Below are 27,975 nucleotides of genomic sequence, written 5' to 3'. Positions count from 1 at the left end.
ACTGCACTCCAGCCTGGGCAACAGAGCAAGACTGTCTTGAAAAAACTAAAAAACAAATAAAAAGAGGCTGGGCACAGTGGCTCATGCCTGTAATCCCAGCACTTTGGGAGGCTGAGGTGGGAGGATCCTGAGGTCAGGAGATCGAGACCATCCTGGCTAACACGGTAAAACCCCATCTCTACTAAAAATACAAAAAATTAGCCAGACATGGTGGTGGGCGCCGGTAGTCCCAGTTACTCGGGAGGCTGAGGCAGGAGAATGGCGGGAACCCGGGAGGTGGAGCTTGCAGTGAGCCGAGATCACGCCACTGCACTCCAGCCTGGGCGACAGAGCAAGACTCCATCTCAAGAAAAAAAAACAAAAGGGAAAAAAAGAAAATAGTGTGGAGTTGACTAGAGGCAACAAGATCCATGAAAAGGCTATGGTGAGTGATTACAGAGATGGAGGGAAGGAACCAGATTTAGGAGACTGGAAGGGAGCAGATTCACAAGGATTTGATGAGTGATTGAATGAATGTAAGGATGTAAAGGAAGAGGACGCTAAGACATATGAAAATACAGAATTAAAATTAGATGAGCGGTTGGGCTGAAGATAAAGGATTGCAAGTCATCAGTGTGGAGGTGATAGTTGGAGACATGGGGAACATGGGAGATCATCCAGGGAGAGAGGGGGGTGAGCTGAGGAGAGGCCTGAGGACTGGAACTTTGGGGACATCATTATATAAGGAGCTGGAAGTGCAGAAGGAGCCTGCAAAACTGATTGGGCAGTTGTGCCAGAGAGGTGGGAGATAAAGAGGAAAGCTAGAGGGAGAGAGTTCTATCGAGGAGGAGGGAATAATTTTCCATCTACCCTTCTAAGTTCCAGGCTAGTGCCCCTGTAACAAAAGATAGATTCACAAGAGAAAACAAAAAACAAAAAACAAGTTTATAGCTACATCTTACCTACATGTGGGAGATACCCAGGGAAATAAGGAAATCTCAAAGAGGTTTATTACATTATATAAGCTTATATAAGCTTATATAAGCCTGGAACTCTGGCTTATATAGCATCTTGAATTAAAACAAGGAAAGAAGATAGTGGGGAAGGCAATTGGCCAAAGGTGCCCAGAATAAGCAAAGTAAGCAAGAGTGAGGTTTATCATGCAGATTTGTCAGGACCTTCTCTATTGATGTGGATCTCTCGAAATTTAGTCACCCTTCTCTTCCCAGTATAGAAGGAGAGATACCCTTACAAATGGAGATTTCCTTTGTAGATATAAATTTCTCTTACAAAGGAGTAACTTGTACTCTGTTTTCAGAGCTCCTCTTGGTCTGGTGTTTCTTTAAAAAAACAAAAAAACAAAAACAAAAAAACAAAAAAACACAGAGCTCAAAATAATCCTTATATAATATAGTTGCAATGGCATATTCTAGTTTCTTATAGTCTGTGAACCAGAAGTATATGAGACAGGTCTCAATCAATTTAGAAAGTTTATTTTGCCAAGGTTAAGGACTCAACCAGTGACACAGCCTCAGGAGGTCCTGATGACATGTACCCAAGGTGGTCAGGGTACAGCTTGGTTTTTTTTTGTTTTGAGATGGCGTCTTGCTTTGTGGCCAGGCTGGAGTGCAGTGGCGTGACCTTGGCTCACTGCAACCTCTGCCTCAGAGGTTCAAGCGATTTGCCTGCCTCAGCTTCCTAAGTAGCTGGGATTACAGGCACCCACTACCATGCCCGGCTAATTTTTATATTTTTAGTAGAGATGGGGTTTCTCTGTGTTGGCCAGCCTGGTCTCGAACTTGTGACTTCAAGTGATCCACCTGCGTCAGTCTCCCAAAGTACTGGGATTACAGATGTGAGCCACTGTGCCTGGCCACCTTGGTTTTATACATTTTAGGGAGACATAAGACATCAATCAGTGTGTGTGAGATGTACATTGGTTCGGTCCAGAAAGGCATGACAACTGGAAGGGGGTCTTTCAGGTCACAGGTAGATAAGAGACAAATATTGCACATTGAGTCTTTGATCAGTCTTTCACTGAATACACAATTTACTTGTGAGAGGGGGTAGAGGAATAGTCACTTATGCCTTGTCTGGCTCAGTGAATCTGTATTTTTTCGTAAACAATAGGGCAGAGAAAGCAATTAGATATGCATTTGTCTCAGGTGAGCAGAGGGATGACTGAGCTCTGTCCTTTTCCCCACCCCCTGCACCTGTAAAGATAAGCTATTGATTTACACTGCCAGGGTGAAATTCAACAAAACTGTTTTAGGGCAAAGATCTTGAGGCCCACAAGGAATTTCTTTGTGGGCAAATTATAAGGGAGGCATGTAGCTTTTTTTTTTTTTTTTTTTTTAATCTTTGTAGGTATTTGTTTAGGAATACAATGAGGTGCAGGTTTGCCTGACACAGTTCCCAGCTTGACTTTTCCCTTTGGCTTAGTGATTTGGGGGTCCCGAGATTTATTTCCCTTTCACAAATCATATTTTGGGGTGGCATGTTGTGGCCTGTAGTTCCAAAAAGGAAGACGTATCAAACTCCATGTGTTGCAGAGGTCATGGTGAGGATTGCAAAGCTTCCATTAGATTTTCCAATAAGGAAGCTATTAGAATATGCAAGACCTAAGGGTCATGTTTCCTGAGCTTTTCTGTGGGCAATGTATTTTGGAGATTACTCTCTCTAACTTTGTATTTACTTTGATCCTGAGCTTCCACAGAGAGAAAGATAATAGTGGAAGAGAAGCTGTGTAGTATATGGAAAAAGAAACTGGCCTGGGAGTTTGGCCCAGGATCTTTGCATTTTAATAGAACCTACTGCATACAGTTGTAATGAGGATTAAATGAACTGATCATTTTAAAGCCCTTGGGGCAATGCCTAGCACCCTTTAATCTGATATATAAGTGTTTGTTGAAATACATACATTTAAATTAATTAAATATTGGTGGACCTATTGCTAATTACCATACAGCTTTGGACAACTTTGCTTTTCTAGGATTTAATTTCCCCATCTACAACATGATAGGTTTGGGTCAGTGTCCTTTCTAGGTCTACAGTTGCTGACTTTCAGGATAAAGAGTTAGTGAAAATGACAAGAGAGGAGCCAGCAAAGCCACTGAGAGCCCCTGCAGCTGATCTAGGAGGCACTCGAGGGACTGAGGACTGAGAGGAGGGGAGTGGATTAAATGAACAACCTGTCTGACATCTCCTCACAGCTGATCCCTCTGGAGAGCACCCAGCTTTTTTTTTTAAATCTGCTTTTCTCTGTGTAGTATCTGGACATATCACAATATATTTTACAAGTGAAACTAATGTCCAATGGCGTCAAACCGATAGAATTTATGAATATATCAATGTAATCTGGTTATAGAGAAAGTAAACAAGTGTTGTTCTGAATGTTTACTTGGTGGCTAAGCACTTTTGATAAGACTTAATGTTCCTACTGCTTAAGTTAAAATAGGCTTTTTATATTGAGGGACTGGATTTTGTCTTGGAAAGTTTCCAAATACAAGGTCATTAGCAGTAATTCATGAGGCTACTATCAGAACTGAGTGGAGTGTGACTAATGAGACAGAAACACTTAGGATTACATTTAATCATTTTATAACTAAAAATAGCTCACACCAGGGAGTCAAGAAAAGCTGGTAGCAAGGGAGAAAATGGACCTAATCCACAATTGCGTGAAACCTGTTTCACGCAACTCTTGTCACCCAATACATTGCTCAGTCAATTTGAATCATTATTTTTGTCACAGTGCCAACTCATATTTGTGGTTTAAAACCCTGAACTATAATACAGTGTGCAGTTCAATTTCTGGCCAGAGGAAAAACGTGCCTTAGCTAAAATCTTACGAAGAACTATTACAAAAACATATGCTATTTTAATTTATGGATACTAAAAACAGATCTAGTGTAGAGCAGTAATGTAACAAATTATATTATATAATTACATGTATTATTTCTAATTAACTTTTAGTGAAAGAACTTATGGTATCGGCTGGAGATAACCTAATTATAACTTTACCCGACAATGAAGTTGAACTGAAGGCCTTTGTTGTGCCAGCGCCACCTGCAGGTGAGGGTTTAACCTTCCTTCCTGACCACTAGGAACTGGAGTGTTCTTCCCTAGCAGGTCCTTACAGACTATTTACAATGCCGATTCTTTTTCACAACATTGCACAACATCACAAACAAAGGTGGAAGACAAGGCTTTGATTATCCTTAAGCATCAAATTTTGTTGAAATAGTTTAAAATAGAGTAAGAATCTAGGAAATTAAGTACAGTATGTATCATTTAATTGATCAGGATGGAAAGTCATACATTTCTGATGATAGGAAGCAGATCAGGAGAGGTTGCCACGTACAGTTCTTGACCTATGATAACCTATAGAACCTGGGAAGATTCCACCGGGATGAGAGGGAAGTGGCGTGCACCCATAGGTTTGTTTGCAGATACTGTGGCGTTGACAATCACGGCTCTGAGGTTCTCAGGATGCCTCACACTAGCTGCTCAAAAAATTTTATTCAAAATGCTCTTTCTTCTACTTGTCCAGTGCTCTACCATTCAGTAAGCATTTGACCTGGGACCTGTGGCCTGTCAAATGCATTGTTCTTAAGGTGTTTGACTATTTCTCATTCGGCTTAGTTCCTTAATTCATTTTTTTCTCCATCACATATTAGTCAAAATTTTATACACAGAGATGATAATATTTGGCATTTGCATTTTAATCCTTTGAGATGAGGTATTTTATATTTTAACTACTAATATCTGAAGCTGGGAGACAGTTTCATCTTAACATAGATATGTTTATACTCTGTTTTTGTGTCCTTAAATAAAGGCCTACAACAGATCAAATGAATTGAAATGTCCTTGCCTTTTGTTAAAAAGAGAAAAGCACAGTGGATTATACTATGTTAAAACTGATGTGGATAGTCAGATGTAGCCTCCTAGAAAAAAACTCATCAAATACTAACAGTTAAATTAGAGAGGTTTTGTTTTTTTAACTTTATACATTTTAAAAATTTCCTGTAAGTTGTATGTTTTTATAACAAAAAAAGAAATGTTACATTAAGAAGATACGTGTTATTCTTTACTTGGCTGATAGTTGAAAGTCAAGTTCATAAGATGATAGCAAGAGCGAGGGGATAAAAACAAATAGATTCAAAAAATATATATATAAGTTTAAAAAAAAAAGAAAGCTGAGTTGAGTGTATCTAAGGTAATCTGCACTGGTGGTTTAAAGACTGTCATCTTCCCTCTGCCCAGGTTATCTAGTGACCTCTCAGAATTTATAACTACTCATATTTATTTTTTGCTCTCAGAAACAACCTACAGCTATGAATGGAGTTTAATAAGCCACCCCATAGACTACCAAGGTGAAATAAAACAAGGACACATGCAAACTCTTAATCTCTCTCAAGTAAGTAACTGGAGACTGGTTGTGTCTGACAGCACAGCATAACGGCATAGAACTCAGTTAATACCTTCTTAGCTACTGAACCCAAACGTCTTTCTTTTTTTTTGGAGAGAGTCTTGCTCTGTTGCCCAGGCTGGAGTGCAGTAGCACAATTATAGCTCACTGCAACCTCTGCCTCCTGGGTTCAAGTGATTCTCCTACCTCAGCCTCCTGAGTAGCTGGGATTACAGGTGCGTGTCACCACGCCCAGCTAATTTTTTTTGTATTTTTAGTAGAGGTGGGGTTTCACCATGTTGGCCAGGCTGGTTTTGAATTCCTGACCTCAAGTGATCTGCCCTCCTTGGCCTCCCAAAGTGCTGGGATTACAGGCGTGAGCCACCATGCCTAGCTGCAAACATCTTTCTTATGGTAAGATCAAAAGAAGGATATGAACGAGTGAAGTTTCAGCCATGCAAGTAGGCAGGCAGATGGTTAAGAGGCTTTGGATGGCTATTCTTTATTTGGGCTACTTGGTATATCTCAGTTTGGGGAAAAGAGCCTGGTTATCCCACAAGCATTGCATTGAGGTTAAAAACTAGATCTAACTCTTGCTCTCCTTGCAGTGTTAAGGACATTTTACTTATCTCTGGGTCTCAATCCAGCACATCTCTAGAGTTGCAAATAATTCCATTCCAGGTCACAAATTACCCTATCACATGTTGCTCTATGATACAAGCACTCACAAGAAACATGCCCTCTTTCTGGCCTAGGAGGATATATAAACCGACTTAGCGACTAGAGGTCTAGTTTCCTACCAGATGATTATGTTGACTTCATCTCCTGGGATCACACAGCTAATGGTACAACACAGACTTGCATCACCCTCATGTCATGGAGCTCTGTTTCTCAAAGTGTGGCATCCAGACCACTGGCAACCAACGTACTAGAGCTAGGTGGTAAAAATGCAAGATTCCATACGCATGTTTGAGAACTGCTGCCCTCTGCTGGTCCATCTCACCCAGGCCTCTGTGAAGCCCTCTGTAGCGAAGCTAAAGGCCTGTATAGGTGATCCTTAGTGTTCCAGAATTCAGGCTTCAAACATGTGGCAGCCTCTTGGCACATCCAAATGAGACTCTCTCCTGAGCCCCTTCTCTATGCTGACTTTAGGAGTGTGGCTTCTGGGACATTTTAGCTTTTTCTAGGTAGTGGACCCATCATGTCTTGCATGTTGAACTGTATAACTTTTCTTTATGTTACAGTTGTCCGTTGGACTTTATGTCTTCAAAGTTGCTGTTTCTAGTGAAAACGCCTTTGGAGAAGGATTTGTCAATGTCACTGTTAAGCCTGGTAAGCCTGTGTAAGAGAATGGCCTCCTGTTGTACACATTTTTCTCAATTTTTGGTGCCTGGATGACTATGTCTATATTTATCTACCTATCTATCTAGAGAGAGAAAACCTATTTTGAATTAGGCTCCATTGTAGAGAAAACACGCAAAGATTATTATTTTTTTTTCTACCTTTCATATATCACTCAGTACTTGCTTGACAAGGTTATTGCTGGCTGCTCTTGAAAGGTGGCGAATCCAACTTAGCCCTCTCTATCTGACATTTACGCCATCCTCTCTAACTTCTACCTCCACTCTCCATGATTCAGCACCTTTGGAGCAGGGGCATGTTAAATACACTCAACTGAGCAACCAAGAGGTCAGGGGAAAATGTGTGCCCATTGATCAGTATATTCGTGTCAATTAGAAACAGGTGGTTCTTGGGCTGGGTGGGCACAGCCCTGGCTTGTTGCGTAGAATATAGGCTGGCTTTCAGTCCCCACCACCCCCTCACCTGTGCTGAGGGCACAACCTACCCAATCAAGGTGAACCTCCCCTGCACCAACTTCAGCCCATCCTGAGGGCCTGATGGCTCTATCTTTTGCATAATCTGCCTGGTTATTATTACAGCTGAAGCATGGTTGGGGGTGAGTTGCCTTCAGTCAGAGATATAAGATCCAGTCAATCCCAGGAGCTGGAACTGTAATCCCTTGCTCCTGCTCTGTAATTACTGCTCACACTCTGTGATGAGCCCCTTGGTTATTATTGTACATCTTCACTGACCCTGGGCTTACATGCAAAAATGTAAATGTACAGACAAGCTCCTGAAATTCAGAGAGACTCCAGACTTTAAAAATTGATTTCTATAGCTGAGGCCTGTCGGATAAACACCTTCTTGACAGGACATTTAATAGTCAAGTTTTTAAAGTAGATGATTTTATGTAGGTAATGACATACGCATACCCAACACGGGCTCAGTCACTGTCCTTTTTTCTCTGTTACAGCCAGAAGAGCCAATCTGCCACCTGTAGCCGTTGTTTCTCCCCAACTGCAAGAGCTCACTTTGCCTTTGACGTCAGCCCTCATTGATGGCAGCCGTGTGTATCCTGTGACAGTTTAGGGATTTCTTTTTTCTCTACATGCTATGAAATGTAATGGGTGCTCTGCGTCAAAGCTGGGAGGACTTATGGGCTGTTACTTTGATAAACAATCACCTCCTTCTTTAGTTTTATGTCTTCTTTAGTTCCTTTAGCTCCTCTATCCTGTGCTTATTTTCCCTTCACCTTTTGTCTGTTTTATTAGAAAGTTCTTTAGAGCCTGGCCGTTTGATAGGAAATTTTAGCAATTATTGAAGAATCTCCTTCTGGTGTGGTATGTATGGAGAGTAGTTGGAAAATCACTTCATATATGTATATATCTTTATATATATAACTTATTTTAGAAGAGTATTTTAAAAGAATTCATTAGATGCCAGAGAGGTGCTCCCGTGACCTGACTTGGGAGGGGAGGTGCCCCCCACCAGATGGGAAAATCGCTTTTAAGAACTCTTAGAAGGGATATCTTCAGTGAGGGAGCATGGTAGTTTTTAAAATTTGTTCAGAGATCATTTCTTCTATTGGAGTATATGTGGAAGGAACCCCTGTGTAACTACAGGTGTCCATGTAAATAAGAGTTGGTTGAAAACATCCTGTGTTTGACTAGGTTCAACCTTATCAGTGTACCAGGTAATTGCATTTTATGTACATTTAATCGCAAAGCTAATACCAAATCCTTTAGAGAGTGAAGAACGGTTGCCTTGGTTGTTGGGAGAAGAATACTTGTTAGCCATTAAAGCTGCTCTATCTTGCAAGCCTGCAAATTTACAGAGATCACATTGACATGACCATTTGCATCTATTCAAAAATAGTCCACATTTCCATCTTAGCAACATGAAAATAAAGCATATTTTAAATGGAAATATTTACATGAACAAATAGGTCACATTTTGATTCCTCTAATTCAGTGTGGCTTATTTACAGGCAACTGTTCATGATTATTAATCTGTCACATGAACTTGTTCTTTCCTTAAATGAATTAGATGAAACTAGCCCCTTTCCAGGTCTAAATTTCTGTAACTCTGCATGGCACATTTTGTTTGTTCTCTTTTAAAGTAGAAATGGAAAATTTTCATGTAAGGATGTGACCTTTCTCTGGATTTACCCCTTAATAATTAAGGTAGTAAAAGATGTTTTATAAGTTATAGAAAAGCAACTCAAGTCTCTTTGAACCTGTCAGCTCAGGTGCCTATTTAAAATGATCAGTAGGAGCTTGCGTGCTGTAGCTGAGGTGAGCAGCAGTAGCATTTCCATGTGCTGCGTTTTGTTGACTCCTGTTTTTTTTAAAAGCAAAAGCCTCTGTCACTGTGCTTCTTAAATATTCAACTGAGTGGGAACGGCCTCAGTCAAATCTGGTGGAAATCCAGCAGAAAAATAGTGATATAATTTCAGGAGTAGGAAAGAACCTCCTTCTAATACAATATATATCCATTGAGATGTAGGCAAGTACATAATTTCATATAAAAATGAATTTAAATATGCAGTAAAGTATAAAACTTATGTCTTCCTCTTCTTGTATTTCATTCTTGTCTCTATTTCTTAATCTTTTAGAAAGTACAGATGATACTGAAATAGTGAATTATCACTGGGAAGAAATTAATGGGCCCTTCATAGAAGAGAAGACTTCAGTTGACTCTCCTGTCTTACGCTTGTCTAACCTTGATCCTGGTAACTATAGTTTCAGGCAAGTGGGTCCCTGCCTTTATTGTGCTGCCTGCTACTTACATTTTTACTGTTTCTTTAAATTAATGCACATGAAACACTGCACTTCTTATTTTGATCAAAAGAGATTTCACTTTCATGGGGGTTTTGGTTCAATGCCGCTGGAGACTCTGATATCCTCATCAATTAATATGAACTTTATTTATTCATTGGAGTAAAATTTATATATAGTGAAAAGTACTTTATGAGATTCATTTAATTCATTTGTATTTAATTATGCTTTACCATCTGATTGGAACAGGTTACTGCTCCTAACCCAGGAAGAAATTTCCTAACGGGCCCAGAAAGTGTCCTGACTCAGCCTGGTTGAGAAGGAAGGACTTTAGGTGTTTGGTTTGCTGTCAGAGCCAGAAGTGGAAGTTGGAGCTTGGTTGTGTGGAGTATGAGGGATAGTGTGGAAAGCAGCTCAGATGCACAGGTGCCCCCTACATGTGCTTTCCCTGCAAGGAAGGCCTGTGTTCGTGCCACAGCTTCATTGTCATATGCCTATTGATATTATTTAGCACTCATCACTGCTCCCACCACCATCTTTAACGTAGAAGGATGAAGTGACCCATTTGTGAATTCACTGTCCTCAGGACCACATTAGGAATCAGTTTAGTGCAGGAAGGTTAATGCACTTCTCTTTTTTGTTTACAGAGGTTGAGCACTGGTTCGCATTTGAAAGTGCTTAATCCTAACACCGCTTTGCAAGGAGTATCCGGAAAACATAATTATAAGTCCTCTAGAAAAGGATTAAAAATTAAAAAGCTTTGTAGCTGAAAATTCAGGAGTGATTTGCTGTCTCTGCATGCTCAACCTGAAGGCAGAATTTAAACCTGATCCATTTTTAGTCTCCGTTATTAGAGAGTGGCATCTATGTTGGGTGAGGATGGTTTCTTCACCCAGCATCTCAAAAGCTAATCAGAAATCCATGAAGGTGAAACTCTGACATCGATATGTTATGAACTAACACTAAAATACTCAACAGCAACAAAATCAAACAAAAATATCAAGTCTGTGTTTATCTTTGCTTCATTCTTAAATTTATGTTTTTAACTGTTCCGAGTTCTTCTGAGAACTGTTTCATGAGCAGACTAAATTGACCTAAGTTTACCTTGAGATTTGGCGTATTATTTTTTTGTCTGTTTCTTTTTTTTTTTTTTTTTTGGTTGTTTTTTGAGACGGTCTGTTGCTCTGCTGCCTGAGCTGCAGCGCAGTGGAGCAATATTGGCTCACTGCAGCCTTGACCTCCCCGGGCTCAAGTGATCCTCCCACCTCAGCCTCCCAAGTAGCTAGAACTATAGGTATGCATGCCCACACTGGCTAATTTTTTTGTTGTTGTTGTTAAATAGAGACAGAGTCTCACTCTATGGCCCAGCTGGTCTCAGAACTCCTGGGCTTAAGCAATCCTCCCACCTCAGCTTCCTACAGTGTTGGGATTACAGGCGTGAGCCACTGCGCCCAGCCTGGCATATTCTTCCAACTATGGTTTCTTCTCCTTTTTGTAGGTTGACTGTTACAGACTCGGACGGAGCCACTAACTCTACAACTGCAGCCCTAATAGTCAACAATGCTGTGGACTACCCACCGGTCGCTAACGCTGGACCAAATCACACTATAACTTTGCCTCAAAACTCCATCACTTTGAATGGAAACCAGAGCAGTGACGATCACCAGATTGTCCTCTATGAGTGGTCCCTGGGTCCTGGGAGTGAGGGCAAACATGTGGCCATGCAGGCAAGTTCTCCGTCCTGCCTTCAGACTTTTGTCTGTCTGTCTGTCTGTCTATCTACCTACCTACCTACCTACCTATCTGCTATTGGTTGGGGTAGGCAGTTCAATTTAGATACTTTATTTTGTAAAGTTACCTGATATATTACAACTATTGGAAAAGGACCAAAGCTCACAAATCTTCCAAGTTTACATCCTTTCCCCTCTCCCACTTAGATAGCACAGGACAGCAACCAATTGGCTCTGTGTTGAAAATTAGATCTTGAGATCAGTTTGGGAAAAGTCTCACATCTGTTAGAGAAGTATTTTCGTATTGGGAGAAACCTTAGAAATAATCTAATCTAAACCTCATTATCAGAATTTGTTTTGTTATTCTGTTTCTCCTGTTTATAGAAACTCCATGTTATCTTGTCTACATCCACTGGTCGCTTTTTAGGGTCTTGTTTGTATCTACCTTTTGATTTGTTCAAATCTTTTAAGTATGTTTGTCTAACAACATAATAATCTTGAAACTTCTGTTGTGTGTGAAGTTTCCGTGGAAACTTGCAGGTGCTCGCCATCATGCCTGGCTGATTTTTTAAAAATATTTTTAGTAGAGACGTGTTTGCTTATTCTTCTTTTTGTGATTGGCAAAGCTATTTGTTTTTGTTGCTAACCAGCTTAATGTTTTTGAAGTTATGTTATTTTTTTGAGAGTTTCATGAAAAAAAAAGAAAGATAGGACCTTACATTTCCATCTTCCTTTTCTCCTTCAAATTTCACCTCACCAGTCCAAGATACATTTCTCATTAGTATTTAAGATAAAATCAGATATTCCATGGAAACTTACCTGCTTTACTTTCTGGTGTTCCTGGGACATGCCTTGCAATTATGAGGAGTTAAAAGTAACTGGGTAGATTTATGGAACTTGAAAGAGCCATGAGTTGTCTGGATATCCTTGGAGAACCCTCTTGGTGGTGTCCATCTCTACCTAGGGGTTGTAGCAAGTGCTATGTTCTGTTATGTTAAGAATTCTGATTCAGAGGTGGGTTGCATACAAAACAGGAGGATGGGATATTTTGTATTTTCACCATTAAAAGAATCTTCCTAATTTTCTTTTACTTATTAGGAATTATGCATCCAAAGCTAATACTCCAAAATTCATCCGTGCATACTGGACATGTATCCAAAGTTTCTGAGGGCTGGGCCACACTGTGAGCCTTGCCTCTACACACCAGCCCAGTTGCCAGACACCCTCTCTCTTCTTTCCCCAAATAATATTCATAGTGGCAACCTTATTGCCTTATGCTTGATTGATTAAGATGTCCAAAGGGGTATTAACTGGGGCAATCACAAAGATGAGGTCTGTGAATCAGACCGTTTTATATTTGTCTGAAAATTGTACCAGGCAGCCCGCTGAGGCTGTGTTCTTACTGGGGAAGGAAGTGAAACCTTTGCAATTGCCTGAAACATGCGGCTGCCTTGGGAGCATCGGTGAGACACAGTAGTCTGCTCAGTTCCCATTTACCACAACATTCCCTTACGTTGTGTGCAGAAGCATTTACGTACCTGATGAATTTAGAGGCAACTCCTGGGAAATCATACTTTCCCTGTTGAACTTTTCAGAGAAAGGTGCTTTGCCTTATTTAGTCAAAGTAGGGAAAAGTATTTTTTTTTTTTCCAAAAGTTCTTAAAAGTATGCATTTCAAATTTCAGAAGTTTGCCTGGTAATCCAATTGATCTTGTATCAACTGTCTTTTCAAATTTTCCATTAAAACCTTAAAAAATGCACACAGATACATTTATCTTTAGACAATCTTGGGATCTATAAAAGTAAATAAATTGTAATAAGACTTAAAAATCCTTTTCATAATGCCATGCACTTCAAACATAAGCAATAATTGAAACTATTACCAACAACAAAAAAGAAAGGGTATTAACCTGGGGTCACCAAGTGTAGTTATTGCATACTCAGTTGAAAAAATGACTTTGTAAAAACTTGGGTTGACTTAGAGTTTTACAAAATTATATTATTTATTTATTTTGAAACAGGATCTCACTCTGTCACCCAGGCTGGAGTGCAGTGATGTGACTATAGCCCACTGTAGCCTTGATCTCCTGGGCTCCAAAGATCCTCCTATCTCGGCCTCCCGAGTAGCTAGGACCACAGGCACATACCACCACACCTGGCTAATTTTTGTATTTTTTTTGTGAAAATGGGGTTTTACCATGTTGCCCAGGCTGATCTTGAACTCCTGGGCTTAAGCGATCCTTTCGCCTTGGCCTCCCTAAGTGCTAGGATCACAGGTGTGAGCCATCACACTCGGCAAAAAATTATTATTATTATTTATTTTTTCTTTTTTGAGATGGAGTCTCACTCTGCGGTCCAGGCTGGAGTGCAGTGGCGTGATCTTGGCTCACTTTAACCTCCACCCCCCAAGTTCAAGCGATTCTTCTGCCTCAGCCTCCCAAGTTGCTGGGATTACGGGTGCCTGCCACCATGCCCAGCTAATTTTTGTATTTTTAGTAGAGATAGCGTTTCACCATTTGGGCCAGACTGGTCTTGAACTCCTGACTTCATGATCCACCTGCCGCAGCCTCCCAAAGTGCTGGGATTACAGGCATGACCCGCTGCACCCGGCCAAAAAATTATTTTTGATTACAAAAGTAATACATGAATTGCCTCTTGTGGTTTAAAAAAAAAAAAAAAAAAAAAAAGCTCAAATAAATTCTGCTAAAATAAGTTCAAATAAATTGATCACCACTGCCAACCAAGTGTCCTTACTGGAAATAATTACTTTTATCAGTTTAATGTGTATACTTCCAGAATCTTTTCCATGTGTGTGTGTAAGTGTGTGTATGTACACGCAGCAATACCTTTCACATTGTATGCATGGTTCCACAAGTTTCTTTTTTGTGTGGGATTTCTATAAACAATATTTTACTGTTTGCTTTTGAATGCGACCCAACTTTCTTTTTTTTTTCTTAATATGTCTTTGACATTTGCCGTTTTAGTATTTATAAACCTGCCTCATGATTTTAAACTTCTTTCTTTTAAACTAGTGTTCCATAGTATATCGTAGTGTGTTTGACCATCCTCCTGTTGATGGATGTGTAGATTGTTTGCATGTTTTGCTGTGATAGACTGTGCTTCAGTTAACATCCATGGACGAGTCTCCTTGTGCATTTCTCCGGTGTAGATACTAAGAAGTCAAATTACTGGGTTGTAGTATGTGCTTATTTAATATTTTAATAGCTGTTTTCAGATTGACTTCCAAAAAGGCTATACTAGTTTACACTCCTTCAATAGTGTATGAGGATGCACAGTAAAGTTTAAGTCACACGTTCTTGGGGACCAACATATTTTTTTCTTTTTTCTGTCACCCAGGCTGCAGTGCAGTGGTGCAATCTCAGCCCACTGCAACCTCCCCATCCCCGGTTCCAAGCGATCCTTGTGCCTCAGCCTCTTAAGTAGCTGGGATTACAGGTGCCCGCCATCATGCCCTGCTGATTTTTAAAACATATTTTTAGTAGAGACAGGGTTCCACCATGTTGACCAGGCTGGCCTCGAACTTCTGACCTCAAGTGATCCGCCTGCCTTGGCCTTCTAAAGTGCTGGGATTACAGATGTGAACCACCGTGCCTGACCAAACACATTTCTTTTTGAGCAAGGTCTCTGTATTAAGTAAAATTGTTAGTTTTTCATTCTGTCATACTATTTACTTGTGCTTCTTTACTTTTTGTTTTGTTTTTATTTTTGTCTTTGCTATTACTTAGGGCGTGCAGACACCGTACCTTCATTTATCTGCAATGCAGGAAGGAGATTATACATTTCAGCTGAAGGTGACAGATTCTTCACGGCAGCAGTCCACTGCTGTGGTGACTGTGATCGTCCAGCCTGGTAGGTGGAGGAGAAAGAGATCTGGCCTCAGAGAGTAAAGCAGAAATGGTAGCTGGGCTTCTGGGGTTTGGAGATGCCACATTGGTGGTACCGGCTTGTGGGTGCCGAAGCTCCATATAAAACTAATTTCATTTTGCGGTTCTAAATCTTGCCTTGACTGTCTGTAAACTATGGCATGAAGGATGAAATGAGAGCCATCCACAGCACTGCTTGTGGGTTCCAATTCGCCATGTGGATGCTTCCACACGTGCCCCACTCTGCCGTAGAGAACTCCAGACGACCTCGAAGGGGCTGGTTCTTATGTGTGGCTTGACACTCAGATGTAGCCAGAGATTGGGGAACATGTTCCAGTTCAGTGTCACTGTTCATTAATAGTTTCATGAAAACCCAGGGCTCTGCCTACCTCCTGAGTTAAATAACCTTAAAGGTTATCATACCTTTGTTTGATAATGGCCTTTGCCTTAGAACTTTTCTAGAAGAGGCTTGTTAGTCCCAGAACCTCTATCCAGTTCCTGGCAATGAGATTATACTCAACCTATAGACAACTTATTTATTTATGCCACTAATACATAAAAAGTGCTATTAGTTAGACTCTGGGATGTGGAATTAAACAAGATAGACTTGATCTCTGCCCTTGTAGGGCTTATGGAGAAGTTCACATAAAACTCTGTGATTGATGCTTTACTAAAATAACTACAGGGTGCTACAGGACCCAAAAGAAAGAGCACTCGCCTGGGTGTGACGCATCTGCAAAGAGCTCGTATGTGAGCTCAGGATTGAAGCACAAGTCACAGTTAGTCGGTGAAGAAGGGGAGGGGTGGGCAGCACAGGGGAAGAGGAAGAGTTCTTAGGTAGAGGGAACAGTATGCATGAGGGCCAAGGAAGAGAGTCTGGTACATTCAAAGATTTAAAAGGAATTACTGTGATTGGAGAGAGAGAACAAGAGGTAGGGATGTGGGAATGGGAGGTGGTGGGGAGGGTGGGCAGGGATTGGAATGACAGTAGATGACCCCAAGAGAGCCCAGGACTCCATCCTAAAGGGCTTTGTAAATGTATGGTCACCCAAGTACTCTATCCTATGGCAAAGGGAAACTCCTGTTATGTAGTGAGTAGGATCATGGGGTCTGTGGCGTGGTGCAAACACTGGGCAATGGCTGCTACAGCTTTTGACTATATGACTTTTTTTTGTGTGTGAGACTGGGTCTCACTCTGTTGCCCAGGCTGGTCTCAAACTCCTGGGCTCAAGCAATCCTCTCATCCTCGGCCTCCCAAAGTGCTGGGATTACAGGTGTGAGCCACTACACCTGGCCCTTTTTTTGTTAACAGATATTTTATCTATTTATATCAATATTAGCAATACTTTTTTTTTTTTTTTTTTTAATGTGAGACAGAGTCTCACGCTGTCATCCAGGCTGGAGTGCAGTGGCATGATCTCGACTCACTGCAATCTCTGCCTCCCAGGTTCAAATGATTCTAGTGCCTCAGCCTCCTGAATAGCTGGGATTACAGATGTGTGCCACCATGCCTGACTGATTTTTGGATTTTTAGTAGAAACAGAGTTTCGCCATGTTGGCCAGGCTGGTCTTGAACTCCTGGCCTCAAGTGATCCACCTGCGTTGGCCTCCCAAAGTGCTGGGATTACAGGCATGAGCTACCACGCCTGGCCAATATCAGCAATACTTTATATGTTTTACTTTCTTTCAACATTTAATTTAAAATATTTTGAACATTTACTGTTTACCAGGCACTGTGTTAGCAATGAGGCTACAGAGACAAAAGGAAGTAAGCCCTACCTGATAAAGCAGGTCTCTTCACATGGATGTCCCCTCCCTCCCTCTCTGTCTCTCTTCCTCCTTCCCTTCCGTCCCTTCCTTCTTTCCTTCCTCTCTCTTTCCTTCCTCCCCCCACCCTTCTTCCCTCTCTCCTTCTACCCTTCTTTCCTTCTCTTTCACCTATGACAGAAGATATATATATATATATATATATATATATATATATTTTTTTTTTTTTGATCTGAGGTCTCTCATGTCGTAAAGCTGAATTGCAGTGGTAGCGATCTTCAGCTGCAAGCTCCACCTCCGGGTTTACACCATTCTCCTGTCTCAACCTCCCGAGTAAGCTGGGACTACAGGCACAATGCCTGCGCGACTAATTTTTTGTGTATTTTAGTAGAGATGGGGTTTCACCCGTGTTAGCCAGGCTGAATCTCGATCTCTGACCTTGTGATCATGCCACATCTCCCCAAGTACTGGGATTACGGTGCCGAGCAACCCCGGCCGACTGAAATTCTTTTAAACCAAAGAAACCAAAGATGTGTCTATTAGAGACAGTGTTTCTTGGCTGCCTGTAATGGCAGTCTTGAACTTGGACTGTTCAACTCCTGGATCAACTAGGAGGCTGCAGTGCTTCACTCCAGGATTCCAAAGGATGCTGCATACTCTAGTGGCTGCCTGGTCTGAAGATGAGTAATGTACTTAAATCAAGAAATCACAGGATTGCAGACTTAATGCAAGGAGATAATACTTTTTCACACTGTTTCTGTAATTCCAGAAATTAACAGACCTCCAGTGGCTGTGGCCGGCCCTGATCAAGAGCTGATCTTCCCAGTGGAAAGTGCTACCCTGGATGGGAGCAGCAGCAGTGATGACCACGGCATTGTCTTCTACCACTGGGAGCATGTCAGGTAGTCTGTCTCGCCACTGAGCTAGGTTCATGCCCATGCTGAATGCTAATATTATCCCTTCTCTGGAGGATCTATAGTAAACAGTCAGCTTGAGCATTTTGAGGAGTTGGGATTTAAGCACGTTTCTAGAAGTGGCTGGGTGTTATTGATTGAAGAGTACGTCAAGTGTGGATGGACATCATTGACAGTAGAGGGAGGTAGAACTCAGGGCAGGTGAACAGGGCTGTCTTGGTGTGAGGCGAGCTCATGACAGAAGAGGTTCAGGGAAACCTGTGTGTGATCCTGTCTACACTCAACCCATCCTGCAGTGACTGTAGACACCAGAAGTGCAGAGTGTAAGAGGCAATCCATATCATCTAACATTTTCTGAGCTTTACATGCTCTGTCTCATAGAACCCTGTATCAGTTTGTAAGAGATAAATAAGAATATGATTCCTATTTAAAGTTGGAGAAACTGAGGCTTGTAGACACTAATGAGACCATACAGACTAAGGTTGCCCAGATAGTAAGAGAAAGAGCTTGGACCCATACTGAAGTATTTTTGACAAGCCCCTGATCTTAATGACTATAGTGTGATTTATCTCTTAGGAGAGGGCTTATCTGGCTTACTCCCTCCTCCTCCATGGTCTCCCTAAAGATAGATGAGGATTTCACCTAATTTTATTCAAAGAAGAAATGGGAGTCGTTTCTAAGGCTCATTTTCCAAGGAGAGATCATTTCACTGGCAGCTTGACTTAAAGAAATCGAGAACAAATATTCTCTTCCCAGTAATCCAGCAGACTCTGCCTGAAATAGGTTTTCGCTTATGACTCTTACACTGAACTAGAGAGTACAGGTGAATGGAGTTTTCTTAGAATTCTCTAAATGGTATATATTATAGCTGGAACAAAACATTTATAAGAGCACAAATCGCATGCCTGTCATATTCAGAATCCCATGCCCCCGCCCTTATGTTAACCGCTTGCATGTTTTATAGAGGCCCCAGTGCAGTGGAGATGGAAAATATTGACAAAGCAATAGCCACTGTGACTGGTCTTCAGGTGGGGACCTACCGCTTCCGTTTGACCGTGAAAGACCAGCAGGGACTGAGCAGCACGTCCACCCTCACTGTGGCTGTGAAGAAGGGTGAGTGGGTCTGAGGTGGACAGGGCTGGGCCTGCTCTGCTTTCGAGTCTGCAGGACCCTCAGCCAGGCCGTGACTGCTCAGAGATGTTGGTGTTTGCTGATTTGTTCACAGCAGATGCCAAACCCTGCCTGGCAGAAAAAAAGCCAACTTTCTTCTATTCATGTTAGCTGTTTCCCAGTCGCCCTCTGCAAGGAAACATTTTCTTTTGTTTGTGGAGCGTATCTTCTAATGACTTCACTCTTCTGTGACTGCTACTAATGAAAGACCCATGTCCAAATGACACCATTTTTTTTTCTTTATTGCTTGGAAATTCAAGAAAAGAGATTCAAACTCCGTATCGTTTCTTAATGTGAAATCTGTGGTCTAGACTAGTGCAATACCATTTGAGGTACTTGTCTCCTTGTCTGTCTTCCCATTTGACTGTGAACTGCCTGAGTGCCTTTGCTTCAGACATCTCTGTATCCTCAGTATAGCAGAGTGCTAGACTCATGGCAAATTAGAGATATTGAATGAATTAGTGAAGGGATGATTACTACGTGTTGAAGTGCAGAGGAGTATAAGAGCCTGGCTGGATGGAAAGGTTCATGCATTGTAGAATGGCAAGAGTGTGGGACGCTGGGACAGTGGCTGCAGCCTGAGGCACAGGCTCTGCCGTGGAGGGTTATATGTACCTGGGCTATGCCTAGGGGTTTGGACTTTATTCTCTGGGCAGCTGGGAGAGGCTGAAGCAACTTTAACAGCAAAGTCGTATAGATTGCATTTTTAAAAAGATTTTATTGTTGAGATTTTCAACCATGCATTAAAGTAGAGAGAATAATCTGAACAGGCATCTTGACTTGTTTCTAAGGGGAAATTGGGAGGGATCAGGCTGGGTCCCAGAGCCCCATCTGGACAAGCAGGATTTGCCTCACAGCAGCCTCATCTCCAAATTGAGGCTGTGTCTTATTATAATCTCCCCACTGTACTGTAGTCTTGTTAAGACTCCCTATCCCCTCTTTTCTGAAGCTGTTACATCAGAAATGGCTTTTACATTGCCTCATGTTTTTTATTTTTAAAATAGACACAGGGTCCCACTCTGTTGCTCAGACTGGAGTGCAGTGCTGCGATCAAAGCTCATTGCAGCCTCAAACTCCTGACCTCAAGTGATTCTCTCACCTCAGCTTCCTGAGTAGCTGGAACTACAGGTGTGTGTCACCATGCCCAGCTGATTTTTAATGTTTTTGTGTGTGGAGACAGGTCTTGCTACCCAGGCTGGTCTTGAACTTCTGGCTTCAAGCACGCATCCTGCCTTAGCCTCTCTAAGTGTTGGGATTACAGTTATGAGCCACCATGCCTGGCCATTGCCTCATTTATATTTAACACCTAGTCAGAGAAGTGAGGGCCTAATTATCATTGTTATTATTTTAATTTTTCCTAGAGATGGAGACTTGTTATGTTGCCCAGGCTGGTCTCAAACTCCTGGTCTCAAGTGATTCTCCTGCTCTGGCCTCCTACAGTGCTGGGATTACAGGTGTGAGCCACTGCACCCAGCCTACTTTTTACTCAAGTCTTTTTTTTTTTTTTTTTTTTAAATCTTAGGGAGTCAAGATTTGGCAGTAGTACTTGAAGTGGAAATATTTCTGGCCAGATAGTGTGGACCAGTAAAAAATGACCCAGAATATATTTTAAACCAAAATGTTGCCACTTTCAGCACCCTAAATGTTGGTAAAATCATTGTTCCTTTTTTCAAGGACAGAAAAATTATAACAATATTAGAAAAATTCCCAATGTATAGCTTGCCACCTACTTTATCTTTTTCATCCCAAATTATAGCTAGCTAAGTACAAATGGAGTTTTAAGGAAGTCTGTATCTTATATGCATTTGGGGAAAACAAAATGCCTTTTTGAATATTTTAATTCTACATACTGTATCTGCAAGGTGGAAGAGTTGTGGATGTTTTATGACATACTTTTTCTATCACCAGTGTTTTAAATCAATCTCTTTGCTTTCATTTTTGCTATATTTGACTTAGAAAATAATAGTCCTCCCAGAGCCCGGGCTGGTGGCAGACATGTTCTTGTGCTTCCCAATAATTCCGTTACTTTGGATGGTTCAAGGTCTACTGATGACCAAGGAATTGTGTCCTATCTGTGGATCCGGGATGGCCAGAGTCCAGCAGCTGGAGTGAGTACTGAGAGAGAATTGCTCCTAGACCACTCATCATTACATCTGCATTAGTCAGCTTGGGCTGCAAACAGTATACCACAGTATATTCTAAGGATATAAGTATAAGGAGGCTTAAACAACAGAACTTCATTTTGTCTCTGTTAAGGAGGGTGGGAAGACAGGCTCAAGTTGCTGGCTAATTCAGTTCCCAGTGAGGTCTTTCTTCCTGGTTTGCAGACAGCTGCCCTCTTAACCATGTCCTCCCGTAGCAGGGGAAGAGAGAGCACTCTGTGTCTCTTCTTATAAGGACACTAATCCTATTGGATCAGGGGCCTACCCTTATGACCTCAATTAACCTTAACTACTTCCTTATAGGTCCTATTTCTAGATATAGTCGTATGGGGTTAGGGCTTCAACACAGGAATTTGGGAAGGAAACAGTTCAGTCCACGGCAGTGTCTCTATAATGACCTCATCTCTCTTTCCGTGTTCCCTGTAAGGTGCTTATGCTTCTACATTTGAACGTTCTGAAGGCTGGAGGCAGTAGGCTGCTTTGAGATTTAACCAAAAGCTGAAATCCTTTCCGACTTTTTCCTGAACAGACTTTGGATGGGCAGGAAACCATAGCTTGGAAGGACTTTGAGGTCAAGTCTTCCAGCAAGAATCATCCTGCTTCCAGGATGCTTTTCCATCCTTCCTGTTTTGCTCCAAGTGGATTCTTTTCTGTTCCTCATATTCTGCCAGATGAGTCAATAAGTCAAGTATTGCTGTTTGTGTTTTATAGATGCAGAAGGCGAAATGCAGAGATGAGAAGTGACTTGGCCAAGGTTAACTAATCCACTTCTTTTTCTTTCTTTCTTTTGTTTCTTTTTTCTTTTTTTTTTTTTTTTTGAGACTGAGTCTCACTCTATCGGCCAGATGTCACACGATCTCAGCTCACTGCAACCTCTACTACCCAAGCTCAGGCGATTCTCCTGCCTCAGCCTCCCGAGTAGCTGGGACTACAGGCACATGCTACTACATCCAGCTAATTTTTGTATTTTTAGTAGACATGGGGTTTCACCATGTTGGCCAGGATGGTCTTGATCTCTTGACCTCATGATCCGCCCGCCTCGGCTTCCCAAAGTACTGGAATTACAGGTGTGAGCCACCGCGCCCAGCCTTAACTAATCCATTTCTAATCAAACTAGATACACCTAGGTTTTTAGCTCCTGGCAGGCATTTTACCCCCATTAGATCACTCTGCCTCTTAGGACATAAATGTATGTACATCTTCATTCCTGCCATTTCTAAGGACTGGAGAGATGCAGATTTACTCTTGGAGATGTACTAAGGAGTGGTCACAGGGAAGGAACTGAAAATGCTTTATACTTTCTAAGCACTTCTAGAATTAACACTATTCAACTAGATGGGGGATTAGCCTCTACATGTAATAACAGTGAGTCTCTGTTCAGAGCACGTATTCGTTATCACCCCTTCTATTAGCAGGAGTCTGGGAGGTTCTTCTCTAATTCTTTGGAGCTTAGAAGCACACAGAACAGAGGATGCTACACAGGGTCTTGGGTTATTTGAGGTGAACATGATACATTATGAGGGAATTCAAGATGAGAGTTTTGTAAAGCTATGTTTGAAAATAAGACCCAGAAAATCTGTGCTTTGTTCTCAGGGTCCTTGCCCTAATTCAAATGGTCTTTCCCTTTGTTGGATACAATTAATTATTTGGTAATTCCTGGAAGGCGCTTGGTAAATTCAGCCCAGGAAATATTGTCTGAGGATGTGCCCCCTGGCGCTTTTTGGGGAAGAGATGCTGAGGATTTCTCCTGTCTTTAGCTATCCCACCAGCTTCATTCCCCTGCAGCTTCCCTCTTAAAGTCACGCCTGTGTTAAAAAGATGGGACACTGAGGTTTAGGATCAACACAAGCCCAGAAATTGGGACCTGAGGATTGACAGCTGCCCTGTGATCCGTGTTCTTTCGTAGGATGTCATCGATGGCTCTGACCACAGTGCGGCCCTGCAGCTTACGAATCTGGTGGAGGGAGTGTACACTTTCCACTTGCAAGTCACCGACAGTCAGGGGGCCTCGGACACGGACACTGCCACTGTGGAAGTGCAGCCAGGTGAGTTCCTGGGCTCTGGAGCTGGCCATGCATGCTCTGGCTGGTCAGCCTTTGGGGTCTTTACGCTGACAGATGTGACTAGTGTGGGAGGCCTCCTGTGGCTGGCTCCAGCTCTTGGCTGGACCCACTTTGAGGATGTCTCTTACACCTTGTTGTGCATCCCCAGATAGATCCAGCCTCGTCACTCTTTAAAAGAGAATGTTATCTGGCAACTAGATTTTCTTTTCAGTTTTGTTTTCCTGCCAGAAGACAAAGACCTAATGTGAAGCAGACACAAGGGCCTCAATACCAGGGCACAGAGGGAGGCAGCTCCAGTGAAGCGGCTGTAATGAGCCCAGCATAAACTGAACTGGGCAGTGCCTGTGGCACTTGGAAGCAAAATTCTCTTTCTAGTCCTGGGGAAGTGTGGAAGGGGCTGAAATTTTCAGTTAGCCCAGAGGCTAATTAGGTACACTCAATTATCATCTGGAAAAAAAAAATTATAAATAGCAAACTGGGATAAAACAAGGGAAAGCACTCCCAGATAGTGGCCTCCGCGGTGTTTGGAAGAATTTACCTGAGTCCTACAACTCAAATGTAGAAATGGCATAGGAGTAATTTTGAGCTCTTGTAGAAACCTCGCTCCTTACACTCTAAAGCCTGTGCAAATCTCCAAGTGCAAATCCTGTATCTTCTCTTTCCCCAGACCCTAGGAGGAGTGGCCTGGTGGAGCTGACCCTGCAGGTTGGTGTTGGGCAGCTGACAGAGCAGCGGAAGGACACCCTTGTGAGGCAGCTGGCTGTGTTGCTGAACGTGCTGGACTCGGACATTAAGGTCCAGAAGATTCGGGCCCATTCGGATCTCAGGTAGGAGCTGCACACCCAAGGCGGGGCCTTGGCCCTACAAATTCCAGTTCTTACCTCATCCCAGTCCAGTAGAAAACTGTTCATTCCTCTGCTTCTTCTGTAGTTTTGCACACACTTTTATCCCATTCATATACTTTTTTTCTCAAAGGGCAGTAGTATGGCCAGCATCGTGCTAGGTCCTTCCTAAAATTCTCAGTAAATGTTTGTTAACTGGGAATGTTCTGAGTGAAGGAGGAGCTGGGGAATAGCAGGGGAGATGGTTGTTAGCTCTGGTGTCTTCAGAGCTGGGCAAGGGGTCTGGGGCATGTGAAGAGGATGTCTCACAGCTGGGCTGCATCCCTGCCCCACGCTCATGGGGACTGAGGCTTCTCTCAATGTGAAAGAATCACTGATTACCATTTGCCATCTCCTGGGACTATATGAGGCTGAAACTCTGGCTTTTATTTTTTATGAAATTTTTGTATTTAATTGAATTTTATTTATTTAATTTATTATTTAATTTAATTTTTATTTTTTGAGATAGGGTCTCATTCTGTTGCCCAGGCTGGAGAGCAGTGGTGCAATCTCAGCTTACTGTAACCTCCGCCTTTCAGATTCAAGTGATTCTCCTGCCTCAGCCACCTGAGTAGCTGGGACTACAGGTGACCAGCACGACACCTGGCTAATTTCTGTATTTTTAGTAGAGGCAGGGTTTCAGCATGTTGGCCAGGTCTCAAACTCCTGGCCTCAAGTGATTTGCCCGTCTAGGCCTCCCTAAGTGCTGGGATTACAGATGTAAGCCTGAGTTTTATTTTTAAGTCTTATCTAACCTAGGGTGTGGTAGGAGGAGGGACAGAAAGAATGTGGGAATGAAAACCCGCTATTCTCCATTTGCCTAGCTATTGTCAGCTCCTCCACTTTGGTTAGTTTCCAGAGAACTGAAGAATAGAAAAATACCAAATTAAAACATGTTCTAATTATTTTCTAAGGAACTCTTTCTAAAATGGATCATATATTTCCCTTGGAAAATATCAAATACTGAATCAAAGACATGTCTGAAAATCAACAAAACCAAAAGTTGTTTCTTGGACAGATCAGCGAAATTGATAAATCTTTAGCTAGATTGACTAAGAAAAAATAGAGAAGACTCATATTACTAAAATTAGGAATGAAATAAGGCACATTACTATGGACTTTATAGAAATAAAAATGGCTGGGTGCAGTGGCTCACGCCTGTAATCCCAACACTTTGGGAAGCCAAGGCAGGCAGATCACTTGAACCCAGGAGTTCGAGACCAATCTGGGCAATGGTGAAACCCTATCTCCACAAAAAACTAGCTAGGTGGCCAGGCGCGGTGGCTCACGCCTGTAATCCTAGCACTGCAGCACTTTGGGAGGCCGAGGTGGGCAGATTACTTGAGGTCAGGAGTTCAAGACCAGCCTGGCCAATATGGCGAAATGCTGTCTCTACTGAAAATACAAAAATTAGCCAGGCATGGTGGCAGGTGCCTGTAATTCCAGCTACTGAGGAGGCTGAGGCAGGAGAATTGCTTGAACCTGGGAGGCATAGGTTGCAGTGAGCTGAGATCGCTCCATTGCACTCCAGCCTGGGTGACAGAGCAAGACTCCATCTCAAAAAAAAAAAAAAAAAAAGCCAGGTGTGGTGGCACATGCCTGTGATCCCCAGCTACCCAGAAGACTGAGGTGAGAGGATCACCTGGGAGGTTGAGGCTGCTGTGAGCCATGTTCACACCATTGCATTCCAATGTGGGCAACAGCATGAGACCGTCTCCAAAAAAGGTGGGTGAGGAAGGATTATAAGAGAATACTATGGATCATTGTATGTCAACAAATTAGATAATGTAGATGAAATGGACAAATTCCTAGACAGACATAAATTATAAAAACTCAATTGAGAAAAACTTAAAAATCTAAATAGACCTATGACAAAGAGATTGAATTAGTAATGTTAAAACTTTCCACAAAACTCAAGACCAGATGGCTTCACTGGTTAATTCTGCAAAATATTTAAAAAATTAGCAGTCCTTCACAAACTTCCAAAAAATAGAAGAGGAGTGAACATTTCCCAACTCATTCAGTGAGACCAGTTTTACCTTGACACTAAAATCAGACAAAGACATCACAAGAAATGAGAACTACAGACCAATATCTCTTGTGAATATAGAAGCAAAACTCTACAACAAAATACTATCAAACTGAATCCAGCAACTTATTACAAGGTTTATAGACCATAACCAAGTGGGATTTATCCCAGGAATGCAAGTGTGGTTCAACATATAAAAATCAGTAAATGTATAATAAACCACATTAATAGGATAAAGGACAAAACTGCAGAATCATCTCAATAGGCACAGAAAAAGCATTTGGCAAAATCCAACACCCTTTCATGATAAAATATTTGCTGTGGGTTGAATTATATCCACCCCCCACTCCCCACCAAAATATAGTCAAGCCCTAAGCTCTGGTACCTATGAATGTGACCTTACTTAGAAATAGGGTCATTACAGATATAATTAGTTAAGAAGTTATACTGGAGTAGGGTGGGCTCTTAAACCAGTATGACCGGTGTTCTTCTAAGAAAAGAACAAGAGACACAGAGAGAGGCACACAGGAAGAACACCATGTAACGACTGAGGCAGGCACTGGAGTGATTCCTCCACAAGCCAAGGAATACCAAGGATTTCCGGCAGCACCAGAGCTAACAGAACACTTTGATTTTGGACTTCTAGCCTCCAGAACTGTGAGAAGAGGTTTCTGTTGTTTTAAGCCGTTTCATGGGATGTGTTTTACAGCAACCCTAGGAGATGAATACAGATTGGAGTAGCTATTTCTCCAAAGAAGATATACAGATGGACAATAAGCACATGATAAGGTGCTCACCATTAGCCACCAGGGAAATGCCAACCAAAACCACATTGAGATATCACTTCACACCCGCTAGGATGGCTAGAATCCAAGACAGACCATAGCAAGTGTTGATGAGCCTGTGGAGAAACTGGAACGCTTATACATTGCTGATGGGGATGTAAAATGGTACAGCCACGGTGGGATACAGTTTGGCAGTTCATCAATATGCTAAGCATACAGCTACCATATAACCCACTAATTCCACTCCTAGGTATATACTCAATAAAAATGAAAAACTTGTGTCTACATAGAAACTTGTATATGAATGTTCATAGCATGAATTCATAATAACCAAAATGTGGAAGCAACTCAAATGTCCACCAACTGATGGGTGGATACAAAACATGATATATTCATACAACAGAATATTATTTGGCAATAAAAAGGAATGAAGTATTGATGTGTGCTACAGTGTGGATGGACTTTGAAAACATGATGCTAAGTGAAAGAAACCAGACACAGAAGGTCACATATTGTATGATTCCATCTACCTGAAGTGTTCAGAAGAGGCAAATCCATAGAGACCAAAAGCAGATTAGTGGTTGCCAGGGACTGTGGGGAGGAGGTGCTAATGAGTGTGGATTGTCCTTCTGGGGTGATGAAGATGTTTTGAAATTAGATAGTGGTGATGGTTGTGCAACTTTGTGAATATACTAACAGCCATTCAATTTACACTTTAGAAGGATGAATTTTATGATATGTAAATTATATCTCAATCAAAAAAGGCAGAAAGAAAGACATGTCTGCAAGTTATTTTGTGTATATTTGTCTTTTTGCACATATATATATATATATATATAGCTCCCTTTTTTTAAACTTACTCTTATGGATTTATTGCAAAGAATATATTAAAGGATACAAATGAACAGCCAGATGAAAAGGTACATAGGGCAAAATCTAGAAGGGTCCTGCATACAGGAGCTTCCATCCCCATGGAGTTTGGGATGTAACACTTCATACATCCCAGCACATAGATGCATTCTTGTTCACTAACCTGATAGCTCTCCAGACCCACTTGGTTAGGATTTTCAAAAGCTGATACATAAT

At 41.8% G+C, this 27,975-nt stretch overlaps 1 protein-coding gene across 13 annotated transcripts in view; it reads left to right on the top strand.

The window, feature by feature from the left end:
* Nucleotides 1-27,975, top strand: part of KIAA0319 (KIAA0319 ortholog) — a 103,942-nt gene that overhangs the window by 60,702 nt on the left and 15,265 nt on the right. For 12 of the 13 annotated variants that reach the window (XM_021937042.2, XM_009204513.4, XM_003897124.5 and 9 more), the window contains 12 exons: nucleotides 3,952-4,050; nucleotides 5,298-5,395; nucleotides 6,631-6,718; nucleotides 7,701-7,793; nucleotides 9,342-9,474; nucleotides 11,003-11,231; nucleotides 14,981-15,104; nucleotides 17,655-17,787; nucleotides 18,764-18,912; nucleotides 20,926-21,077; nucleotides 23,038-23,176; nucleotides 23,862-24,021. In XM_021937042.2, the coding sequence (XP_021792734.2) occupies nucleotides 3,952-4,050; nucleotides 5,298-5,395; nucleotides 6,631-6,718; nucleotides 7,701-7,793; nucleotides 9,342-9,474; nucleotides 11,003-11,231; nucleotides 14,981-15,104; nucleotides 17,655-17,787; nucleotides 18,764-18,912; nucleotides 20,926-21,077; nucleotides 23,038-23,176; nucleotides 23,862-24,021 (1,597 nt within the window). Of the gene's footprint in view, nucleotides 1-3,951; nucleotides 4,051-5,297; nucleotides 5,396-6,630; nucleotides 6,719-7,700; nucleotides 7,794-7,832; nucleotides 8,068-9,341; nucleotides 9,475-11,002; nucleotides 11,232-14,980; nucleotides 15,105-17,654; nucleotides 17,788-18,763; nucleotides 18,913-20,925; nucleotides 21,078-23,037; nucleotides 23,177-23,861; nucleotides 24,022-27,975 lie in introns of those variants that run through there. The other variant, XM_017957632.3, reaches the window with a different exon arrangement.

The sequence above is a fragment of the Papio anubis genome, chromosome 6 (genome assembly GCF_008728515.1).
Source record: "Papio anubis isolate 15944 chromosome 6, Panubis1.0, whole genome shotgun sequence".
Taxonomy (NCBI): Eukaryota; Metazoa; Chordata; class Mammalia; order Primates; family Cercopithecidae; genus Papio; species Papio anubis.
Note: the sequence above shows the minus strand (reverse complement) of the source record. Positions and strands in the feature narration are given on the sequence as shown.